At 43.0% G+C, this 12,453-nt stretch overlaps 1 protein-coding gene across 2 annotated transcripts in view; it reads left to right on the plus strand.

Moving 5' to 3' along the window:
- Positions 1 to 12,453, plus strand: part of LOC106582389 (NEDD8-conjugating enzyme UBE2F) — a 90,049-nt gene that overhangs the window by 25,282 nt on the left and 52,314 nt on the right. For both annotated transcript variants that reach the window (XM_014165456.2, XM_045704817.1), the window contains one exon: positions 5,271 to 5,338. In XM_014165456.2, coding sequence (XP_014020931.1) covers positions 5,271 to 5,338 — 68 coding nt within the window. The remainder of the gene's footprint in view (positions 1 to 5,270; positions 5,339 to 12,453) is intronic.

A 12,453-nucleotide genomic window follows, 5' to 3' on the forward strand; every position in this document is an offset into this window, starting at 1 on the left:
ATGGCCGCATCTCCTTCGTTATCGGGTGTAAGTCTCTGATTGTCCACGCGATGGCCTTTCTCTTGGTTGTCTGTTTCCTTGCACTCATTTTGTGAGAGTGGTCTTCTTAGGAGGCTAATCAGTCGTGTCGACGCTCCCAGCTTGGGTCGGAGGGCCGTGTAGACGACGGCCCTCCCAGCTTGGGTCGGAGGGCCGTTGTGTTTCGGGGTCACGACTAGTGGTAGACCTCGGCTACAGCGCGCGGTCAACTTAGTCTGGTATGTAAATTCTTAACTCACATGTTTTATACCCCAGGGTAGAAAGGGCGTTCCCGTCTTTATGACACGCTCTCTGGGGTGTTGCTAGTTACGAGGCAAGGTATTATAAATTGCTATGATCTCGTTTAGACAACTAAAATCAGTCTTATCGTCACCAAAACATTCTCTTTCATCTGGATATTTTCTACACAACATAAAGTATGTAAACATCACATACACATTATGAAAACTCTTCAAGTTAATGTTTTCGTTATAACGTCTTGATACTATTTTTAATAACATAACGAAATCGACCTTAATTTTCATATTCCATCTATCATTGTTACCACCATTTTGGTTGATGAAATATAATGTCCCAAAGTCCATTTATTGCATGTTACAGTTCTGAGCTAGATTTTCCATAAGGCCCACACACTAAAGGAAAAAGGATTAATCTGCTGCCTTAAGATTTACAATGGAGGTGTCATAACCCCCCCCCATCAATCCCTCTGTACCTCTCCCCCTCTGTGGGGGTGAGAGAGATCTCTGTAGGACCGTGATCCACTGTAACCTGATCCTCACAGGCCAGTCATGACAGCTGGAATAATTTACTCTTTTCAGAGCAGAGAACATTCTGAAGTTATTCCACTTAACAGAGAGAGACCCATCTGGCAGCTGTGGTGTGTCCTGATTGACTAGTACTCTGAGGAACATGGTGGTGTGTCCTGCTTGACTAGTACTCTGAGGAACATGGTGGTGTGTCCTGATTGACTAGTACTCTGAGGAACATGGTGGTGTGTCCTGCTTGACTAGTACTCTGAGGAACATGGTGGTGTGTCCTGCTTGACTAGTACTCTGAGGAACATGGTGGTGTGTCCTGCTTGACTAGTACTCTGAGGAACATGGTGGTGTGTCCTGATTGACTAGTACTCTGAGGAACATGGTGGTGTGTCCTGATTGACTAGTACTCTGAGGAACATGGTGGTGTGTCCTGATTGACTAGTACTCTGAGGAACATGGTGGTGTGTCCTGCTTGACTAGTACTCTGAGGAACATGGTGGTGTCTCTCAGACCTAAATGGTCCTTTGGTGGGAACGACGTGATTAGTACACAGTAGTCACGGACAGAGCAGAGGAAGCACCATAGTGTTGTTATCCCCCAGCCTGACCTGTGGCTTTGCCATCCTCATTCTCGCAACATTTAGCCTGTCGTTCAATATTTACCCACTGTGTCAAATAGACTGCTGACGATGAGGGTATTGGCCTAAATCTGCAAGGGAAAGGCAGGAATCACACACACAAGCCAGGAATTGGATGGGCTTGTTCCAACCTCTGTGTGATGACTGGTACAATGTTTCGATTTTTTGTTGATTTTGAACCTTTATTTAACTAGGCAAATCAGTTAGGAACACATTCTTAATTACAATGACGGCCTACCCCGACCAAACTTGGACAACGCTGGGCCAATTGTGCGTGGCCCTATGGGACTCCCAATCATGGCCGGATGTGATACAGCCTGTGTTCGAACCAGGGACTGTAGTGACACCTCTAGCAGTGAGATGCAGTGCCTTAGACCGCTGCACCACTCGGGAGCCCAGTGTGCTGGAGTGGAGTGTGTAGATTGGTGTAGACCTGAAGAGTGGTGCTGTACCCAGTCATATCTGTACACATCTAGCAGTTGTTGTTGTGGTGTGAAATGGGTGTGTGGAATTCAGTCTCTCCAAGAATCCTGAGTTGTGTTAGGAAACCTGATCTGTGTGGAGAATGGGGAGAGAAAGTGTTATTACGCCAGATAGAGGTATTCGGGGAACGTGTGTGTGTGTGTGTGTGTGCTACACTAGATCAGCTTTCAGCGAGGCTTGAGACTAGAGCAAGTTCCTTCAACCTCCACAGGCTCAGTAAACAGCCTACACAGACTATTGTCCTGATAGTGGGCCAGGGAGGATTAGGGGGCTGATCGCTCGCTCAGAGCATCAGATCCCTCTGGTTCTGCTGCATCCCGCCCTGCATCTCAGTGAAATAGGTTTGAATGAGCACGGGCAACAGTATCAGGTCTATGGAATACCTGGACGTGGAAAAGTTACAACATTCAATGTTCACAAAGATGATTCAGCTGGTTAACAGTGTTGGTTTTATTTTAGATCAAGCCGGTCTCTCTCTGGAGATGCTAATATACTGCAAGGAATCAGACCACTGCATTGTTGGTGAACATTTTAGAGCATCTCATTCTCACAACATGCTTAGTGTCATTAATACATCTCAGGACATGTCTAATCTTTGACTGTATGGAGTATTAAATGGAGGCATCTGGTAGGCTTCTGCTGTTATGCAGCGTGTGTCAAGTGCCAGTTAGAGCAGCATGGCTGGCCCTTAAATTTACAGAAAATTACAGTTAGCCCAGAACAGAGCAGCACGGCTAGCCCTTAAATTTACAGCAAATTATAGTTAGCCCAGAACAGAGCAGCACGGCTAGCCCTTAAATGTCTCTTCACAGTCCCCAAGTCCAGAACAGACTCTGGGGAAAAATAAAGCCATGACAACATGGAACTCGATTCCATATCAAGTAACTCAAGCGTGCAATAAATCAGATTTAAAAAACAGGTAAAACAACACCTCACAGCGCAATGCGAACTGTGAAGAGACACACACGCATATGTGCAAACACCCACACATTGTAATGTTGTATTAATGTACATTTGTAGTAATGGAGTGAAGTGCATATGTATAATGTATTGTTAATGTACTGTTTTCTTCCTGTTTGGACCCCAGGAAGATGAGCTGCTGCCTTGTCAGCAGCTGATGGGGATCCTAATAAATACTAAATACTCATTTGCCCTAGACCACATTCACTGTTGTGATCTCTGCTGTGCCATCTGTGAACTGTACTGCCCCCTGTACCCAGCAAACATGTGCCAGGCTAGCGCAGCTCTTTCTGACTGCAGTGATCACTCTGTAGACATCAAGCAAGTAGCATGCTACTTAGCCATCTTGGAATCAGGACATGGTGCCTCTGCTTTCCACCCCTGCTTGCTCTGACTCCTCAGTATGTGTCCATGCTTTGGTGCAGAGAGTGAAGGGATCAGACCTGCTGATTTCAGTGACTGAAGTCATTTGTAAACCAGCCAACCTCAATATCTCACTGAAATTGCATGGAAATCACCAATTATGGGACAATTATAGCTTTTTAGCAAACTGCTAGGTTGAGACACCTCCAGGTTTGAAGAGGTTGCATTGGTCCATGCTTTATTACCCAGGTAGATTGCCCTCTTATTTCACAATCATGTCTTTCTACTCAGTAAAGTTGTACACATTCTGAAGGCCATATAGCCATTTTTGTTTGTGCATTTGTTAATAATACAACACAACATATAAAAAGTTATTAAAGCAAGCAGCTAATATTTCCACCTTTTTAAAGGGTTTAAATAATCATGGATTTCAACATGAAATAATGACATTACAGGGATTTTTAGAGCTTTTTAATGGAAATTGCAAAACCAAAAGTCGTGAACATTCATTTGCCAAAACATTGAAAATATTCCATTGTCTCTGTCAGGTCCACATTGGGTAGACATAAATAGGACATTACTATGCAATAATAAAACATTTCAGTTGTGTATATTTCTTTGTTTTTATTTGATAACTTTAATATTTTTCATTCCATAATGTAATCATGTCATCTCTGCTCAGCCAGTAGCAGTCAGCCCAGCCTTCCAGGCCATCTAACATTATGTGCTCCCCATACTGTACTGTCTATAGTCATCCTATTTAGCTACCCTGCCTAAGTACTGTATGCTGGAAAGGTGTCTGGCAAAATCATTCTACTAGTTCTCATGCGTAAAAGTGTATCCATACAGAGATCTGTATACAATGACGAGATTCTGATGTCCTAACAATAGGAGTCGCTGTCCCCAACCTCTCCCTTCGCATCTTCCTCTTTGATTCGTCTCTGATTCGGGAAAAATGGCACAGTGGATTATGGTGATTGTAGTTAATTACCATGTTTCTGTGCTGAACTAGGTTGAATATTTGCTTAATGAAAACTACAACTCCCTTCAGCCCAGATAGTTCTTGAGTTGATTTCTCTTGTGAATGATTCGATTTTTGTCTCTAGAGAAACGGCATGTTGGACTTACAAAAAAAAAAGAAACTAAATGGAATTCAAGTAATTGAACCGACCTTGGTCAATTCGTTGTTTAATAACAAATAAAAAAATACAAATACGTTGGTTAATCGCTCCGCACTAATCAGAGCAGAACCAGTGTTTTCTCAGAGGGGTTCCAAGGCTGATTCATAATGTATGTATCTGGTGTCAAGCTGCTGCTAATTAGACCAGTCTGTTTCCCTCTGCTCAGGTCTGTTCAGGGTTAAGAGACATCCTTCCCCAGAGGGAGGGAACAGCTCTAGTTTTATAGGCGTCTCTCAGTAACAGACCCATAAAGGCTTGGAATCACACAGGACTTTATTGGCCGTCATCCCAATTAAGACAGCCATATCCGCTGGAGACAGTTCCTAGAGAGCAGCTCATTACTGGGCCGTGGTTGTTCAACCAGTGCATTAGACTAGAAGATTTTCCACAAGTATCAGAGAGGTCACCTTCATTGACTGACAGAGAGAGCATGCTGGTGACCGGTGTGAGCCTCTCCCCCTACAGGCTACAGGGAGAGAGCGGTCCATGCCAAATGGGACCCTATTCCCTTAATAGTGCAGTATTTTTGACCAAGGCCCTATAGGGTGCCATTTGGGAAACCCCTAGGGAGAGCGGTTGTATCCCTGCTAGTTGGCTGTAGCCTGAGCTTTTTGCTTTCAATCCTCAGCAGTATGGAGAGGTGGGAAGAGGCCATAGAGAGCCAAGGGGATCCAAAGGGTCATATTTCATGTTTCCACCACTTCCTCATTGAAACCCTGTCGCTGGGAGCCTGACCCCGCCATGAATCCTTCTGCTGACTAACAACACAGCCCCCCGGGAAACCGCTGAGAATTCCACCAGCTAAACCTCACTGCTGCTCACTGTATCTCTCTCTCTATATATCTGCAGATGAAGGCTACTACCAGAGTGGAACGTTCCATTTTGAAATAGACGTCCCTGAAGCCTACAACATGGTGGTAAGTGGTCCTGTCATGTCTCATTAGTGTGTGTGGGTCAGATAGAGGTGCTACTGATAACAGGTGATGAGGGATGCAGAGGAAGACTGGTCCTTTAGTGGTATACATTTCCATGTCTAATTCTGTTAGCGTGCGGTCTGGTCAGTGTGTTGGCGTGCGGTCTGGTCAGCGTGTTGGCGTGCGGTCTGGTCAGCGTGTTGGTGTGCGGTCTGGTCAGCGTGTTGGCGTGCGGTCTGGTCAGCGTGTTGGCGTGCGGTCTGGTCAGCGTGTTATACAGTGATATATAGATTGGCTAATAAACAGTGCATTCAGAAAGTATTCAGACCCCATGAATTTTTGTTACGTTACAGCCTTATTTAAAAATGTATTAACCTCTCTAGGGTCGGCGGGACGAAATCGTCCCACCTACGTAACAGCCAGCGGAATCCTGTGGCGCGTTATTCAAATACCTTAGAAATGCTATTACTTCAATTTCTCAAACATATGACTATTTTACACCATTTTAAAGACAAGACTCTCGTTAATCTAACCACACTGTCCGATTTCAAAAAGGCTTTACAGCGAAAGCAAAACATTAGATTATGTCAGCAGAGTACCCAGCCAGAAATAATCAGACACCCATTTTTCAAGCTAGCATATAATGTCACATAAACCCAAACCACAGCTAAATGCAGCACTAACCTTTGATCTTCATCAGATGACACACCTAGGACATTATGTTATACAATACATGCATGTTTTGTTCAATCAAGTTCATATTTATATAAAAAAACAGCTTTTTACATTAGCATGTGACGTTCAGAACTAGCATACCCCCGCAAACCTCCGGTGAATTTACTAAATTACTCACGATAAACGTTCACAAAAAGCATAACAATTATTTTAAGAATTATAGATACAGAACTCCTTTATGCAATCGCGGTGTCCGATTTTTAAAATAGCTTTTCGGTGAAAGCACATTTTGCAATATTCTAAGTAGATAGCCCGGCAACACAGGGCTAGCTATTTAGACACCCAGCAAGTTTAGCACTCACCAAAGTCAGATTTACTATAAGAAAAATGTTATTACCTTTGGTGTTCTTCGTCAGAATGCACTCCCAGGACTTCTACTTCAATAACAAATGTTGGTTTGGTCCCAAATAATCCATAGTTATATCCAAATAGCGGCGTTTTGTTCGTGCGTTCAAGACACTATCCGAAAGGGTAAATAAGGGTTACGCGTACGACGCATTTCGTGACAAAAAAATTCTAAATATTCCATTACCGTACTTCGAAGCATGTCAACCGCTGTTTAAAATGAATTTTTATGCCATTTTTCTCGTAAAAAAAGCGATAATATTCCGACCGGGAATCTCTGTTTAGTTCAGAGACGAACGAAAATAAAAACATGGGGTCGACTCGTGCACGCGCCTAAGCCCATTGTCCTCTGATAGAGCACTTGCCAAAAGCGCTAATGTGTTTCAGCCTGGGGCTGGAATTACATCATTCAGCTTTTTCCCGCCTTCTGAGAGCCTATGGGAGCCGTAGGAAGTGTCATGTTACAGCAAAGATCCTCAGTCTTCAATAAACAGAGTCAAGAAGCTCAAGGAATGGTCAGACAGGCCACTTCCTGTAAGGAATCTTCTCAGGTTTTTGCCTGCCATATGAGTTCTGTTATACTCACAGACACCATTCAAACAGTTTTAGAAACTTTAGGGTGTTTTCTATCCAAAGCCAATAATTATATGCATATTCTAGTTACTGGGCAGAAGTAGTAACCAGATTAAATCGGGTACGTTTTTTATCCGGCCGTGCAAATACTGCCCCTATCCCCAACAGGTTAAATAATTTATATTTTTCCTCATAAATCTGCACACAATACCCCATAATGACAAAGCGAAAACAGGTTTTTTAGAAATGTTGGCAAATGTAAAAAATAAATAAACTGAAATACCTTATTTACGTAAATATTCAGACCCTTTGCTATGATACTCGAAATTGAGCTCAGGTGCATCCTGTTTCCAGTGATCATCTTTATTATATTTGTATTTCACCTTTATTTAACCAGGTAGGCTAGTTGAGAACAAGTGCGACCTGCGACCTATCATCTTTCCGATGTTTCTACAACTTGATTGGAGTCCACCTTTGGTCAATTCAATTGATTGGACATGATTTGGAAAGGCACACACCTGTCTATATATAAGGTCCCACAGATGACAGTGCATGTCAGAGCAAAAACCAAGCCATGAGGTCTAAGGAATTGTCCGTAGAGCTCCGAGACAGGATTGTGTCGAGGCACAGATCTGAGCAAGGGTACCAAAAATATTCTGCAGCACTGAAGGTCCCCAAGAACACAGTGGCCTCCATCATTCTTAAATGGAAGAAGTTTGGAACCAGCAAGACTTCCTAGAGCTGGCCGCCTGGCCAAACTGAGCAATCGAGGGAGAAGGGTCTTGGTCAGGGAGGTGACCAAGAACCCAATGGTCACTCTGATAGAGCTCCAGCGTTCTTCTGTGGAGATGGGAGAACCTTCCAGAAGGACAACCACCACTGCAGCACTCCACCAATCAGGCCTTCCTCAGTAAATGGCACATGACAGCCCGCTTGGAGTTTGCCAAAAGGCACCTAAAGACTCTCAGACCGTGAGAAACAAGATTCTCTGGTCTGGTGAAACCAAGATTGAACTCTTTAGCCTGAATGCCAAGTGTCACATCTGGAGGAAACCTGGCACCATCCCTACGGTGAAGCATGGTGGTGGCAGCATCATGCTGTGGGGATGTTTTTCAGCAGCAGGGACTGGGAGACTCGTCAGGATCAAGGCAAAGATGAACGGCGCAAAGTACAGAGAGATCCTTGATGAAAACCTGCTCCAGAGCATTCAGGACCTCAGACTGGGGTGAAGGTTCACCTTCCAACAGGACAATGACCCTAAGCACACAGCCAAGACAGCACAGGAGTGGCTTAAATATAATTCTCTCAATGTCCTTGAGTGGCCCAGCCAGAGCCCAGACTTGAACCCGATCGAACACCTCTAGAGAGACTTGAAAATAGCTGTGCAGCAACGCTCCCCATCCAACCTGACAGAGCTTGAGAGGATCTGCAGAGAAGAATAGGAGAAACTCTCCAAATACATGTGTGCCAAGCTTGTAGTGTCATACCAAAGAAGACTCGAGGCTCTAGTCGCTGCCAAAGGTGCTTCAACAAAGTACTGAGTAAAGCGTCTGAATACTTGTGTAAATTAGATATTTCAGTGTTTTTATTTTTAATAAATTAGCTAAAAAAAAAAATGTTTGGTTTGTCATTATATGGTATTGTGTTGATTTGATGAGGAAAAATAAACAATTTTAAACAGTTTTAGAATAAGGCAACATAACAATGTGGAAAAATTCAAGGGGTCTGAATACTTTTCAAATGCACTGTATCAACCTCACACGGTAGAGGCCTTCCGATCATACAGTCCAGCTGCACTAGGGCAGCTCAGGGTCAGGATCTATGTCAGATCCTCCCTTCCATTTGAATGTCCTCGTGGCCAAAACATACAATTGCTAAAGCTCTTGTCAAAAGTAGTGCACTTTACGGAATAGGGCTCCATTTTGGACGCACACCAGTAGTTTCGTGGCGATAAGCACCCTGTGAACAGCAGCAGCATGGGTAATTTACGCTGTCCCAGTTTGCCTGCTGTCCACGTCCCTGTCAGGAGAAAGTGAGTTAAAGTCCTCTCCCTGAACAGGCTAGCGTGAAGGTTTAGGTGGAGTTAACACGGTGAGTTACAGCCCCACACAGTCTCAGCCTTTCCTTTTCTCTCCATCCCTCCATTCTCCTTTATCTGCCACCCATCCATCCTGGATGCAGTTTTATCTCACCTCACACTGGTGGTCTTACTACACACACACACGCACACCCACCCACCCACTCAAGTACACACACACACATGCACTCACATTCTTGTGTGTCATCATTTGAATTTACAACCCGCTTCATACCAAAACCTTATGCTCTGTGCTTTATCTTAATGGAGGTTAATTAGACAGGCAGTAAAGGCTGTGTTTACCACCTGCCTGTATGGATTTATCAGGCTTTTATGAGAGCTAGTAAACTGCCTGAAAGAGACCCATAAAGAACCTGACAGCTTTTTTTTTTTTTACCCAGGCCCTACATACCCAACACATTACGTTTATTAGAACATCTAACCATTATATCGTTATACATCAAACACACCAACACAGTCGTGAAGAGGGCACGACAACGCCTCTCCCCCCTCAGGAGGCTGAAAAGATTTGGCACGGGCCCTCAGATCTCCAGCTGCACCATTGAGAGCATCTTGACTGGCTGCATCACTGGTATGGCAACTGCTTGACATCCAACCGCAAAGCGCTACAGAGGGTAGTGCATACAGCTCAGTACATCACTGGTGCCAAGCTTCCTGCCTGCCAGGACCTCTATACCAGTCGGTGTCAGAGGAAGGCCCTAAATATTGTCAAAGGCTCCATCCACCCAAGTCATAGATTGTTCTCTTTTCTACCACACGGCAAGTGATACTGATGCGCAAAGTCTGGAACCAGCAGGACCCTGAATAGCTTCTACCCCCATGTCATAAGACTGCTAAATAGTTAGTCCGGTAGCTTCTCGGTTAACTATTTACATTGACCCTTTTTGCATTATTTTGATCACATGCTGCTGCTGCTGTCTGTCACTTTATTCCTAGTTATATGTACATAACTACCTCAATTACCTCGTACTCCTGCACATACTCGGTACTGGTACCCCTTATATATAGCCACGTTATCATTACTCTGTGTGTATTTTATTATACATTTTATTGTTACGTGATTTACTGTTGGTTATTGATCTATTGTCTTTCTCTCTGTGTTGTTGGGAAGGGCCAGTCAGTAAGCATTTCACTGTTAGTCCACACCTCTTGTTTACCAAGCATGTGATGAATAACATTTTATTTGATTATAGCAAACTGCACCGCAATATTGTACAGAGAGGTTAAAACAATATGAGATTATTTTACAGTTTTTCTAAATTGTGTAATGTCTTGATCCCAGCCTTGAATAGTAAAATATAATGGGGGTTTTCCTAAGCCTTCTTAGCCATTGGTAAGGTATTAAACTGAGGCATTTGATAATGGTATAAGATGATGGTATGGGTGGCAATGGAAAGAACAGTACACTCTACTGTATAAATCTATAATTTATAGATGTTCTTAGCCAGGACTGGCCTCATTAGCACTAAATACTGGGGAATGAAAGAGCATAGTTACAGACTACAAAATATAAGGTTATCTCAAATCCATTTTGGGACTAAAGAAGAGAACAGGGAAAAAAACTGAATCTGGACCAACCAGTGAGGAAGCCGACTAAACCATTCCAATGTTTCTGGAACTACCTCCCCCTAACAAGCAGCGTTTGAAATGTGTTCTACCCTCTTGTGGTTTTGAGTCAGTGACTCTTGTCTCTGAGTAAATATTCACTCCTTTTTCTCTCTCCAGTTTACCTTAGTTAGTGAATATTTTTAACTGGCTTGACAGCCTAGCATAAACAATATTAAGAGAGAGCAGAAGTTTCATGCAGAGTACTCTAGTCTTGAGTTGGGATTCAGCAAGTTTTTCATTCCATGCCAGTAGGTACTGCTAGGCCTAAATATCTTTTGAAATGTCTCTTTTATGGAATACTTCAGATAGTGCACGTTTCTAAAAAGGGCTTCATTTGGGAAATTTAAGGGAGGAGAGAGTGGTGTTTTTGGAAAAGTCCAATGTGAACCATTTAAGGAAATTCTAACTATCTTTTGATGTTCTTTTCATCAGTCCATTGTTTTGCATGTCAGCAATCAAGTTTTCAAGATATCCTCTCTGGGCTAGGTGGGACGTTTGCGTCCCACCCTAGTCAACAGCCAGTGGAATCCCGTGGCGCGATATTCAAATACCTTAGAAATGCTATTACTTCAATTTCTCAAACATATGACTATTTTACACCATTTTAAAGACAAGACTCTCGTTAATCTAACCACACTGTCCCATTTCAAAAAGGCTTTACAACGAAAGCAAAACATTAGATTATGTCAGCAGGGGACCCAGCCAGAAATAATCACACACCCATTTTTCAAGCTAGCATATAATGTCACAAAAAACAAAACCACAGCTAAATGCAGCACTAACCTTTGATGTTCTTCACCAGATGACACTCCTAGGACATTATGTTATACAATACATGCATGTTTTGTTCAATAAAGTTCATATTTATATCAAAAACCAGCTTTTTACATTAGCATGTGACTAGCATGTGACTAGCATTCCCACCGAACACTTCCGGTGAATTTACTAAATTACTCACGATAAACGTTCACAAAAAACATAACAATTATTTTAAGAATTATAGATACAGAACTCCTTTATGCAATCACGGTGTCCGATTTTAAAATAGCTTTTCGGTGAAAGCACATTTTGCAATATTCTGAGTAGATAGCCCGGCCATCACAGGCTAGCTATTTTGACACCCACCAAGTTTGGTACTCACCAAACTCAGATTTACTATTAGAAAAATTGGATTACCTTTGCTGTTCTTCGTCAGAATGCACTCCCAGGACTTCTACTTAAACAACAAATGTTGGTTTGGTTCCAAATAATCCATAGTTATATCCAAATAGCGGCGTTTTGTTCGTGCGTTAAAGACACTATCCGAAGGGTGACGCGCCGGCGCATATCGTGACAAAATTTCAAAATATTCCATTACCGTACTTCGAAGCATGTCAAACGCTGTTTAAAATAAATTTTTATGCCATTTTTATCGTAAAATAGCAATAATATTCCGGCCGGGAGAAGTTGTTTTCGTTCAAAGACTCAAAGAAGAAAATGGACTCTTCGCGCGCACCCGTCTCATTGTTCTCAGATCGACCACTTACCAAATGCGCTACTGTTTTTCAGCCAGTAACTGCAGAGTCATCATTCAACGTTCTGGCGCCTTCTGAGAGCCTATGGGAGCCTTAGAAAGTGTCACGTTACAGCAGAGATCCTTTGTTTTGGATAGAGATGACAAAGAAGGCCAAGAAATGGTCAGAGAGGGCGCTTCTTGTTTGGAATCTTCTCAGGTTTTGGCCTGCCATATGAGTTCTGTTATACTCACAGACACCATTCA

Source organism: Salmo salar, chromosome ssa21, assembly GCF_905237065.1.
Source record: "Salmo salar chromosome ssa21, Ssal_v3.1, whole genome shotgun sequence".
Classification (NCBI taxonomy): domain Eukaryota; kingdom Metazoa; phylum Chordata; class Actinopteri; order Salmoniformes; family Salmonidae; genus Salmo; species Salmo salar.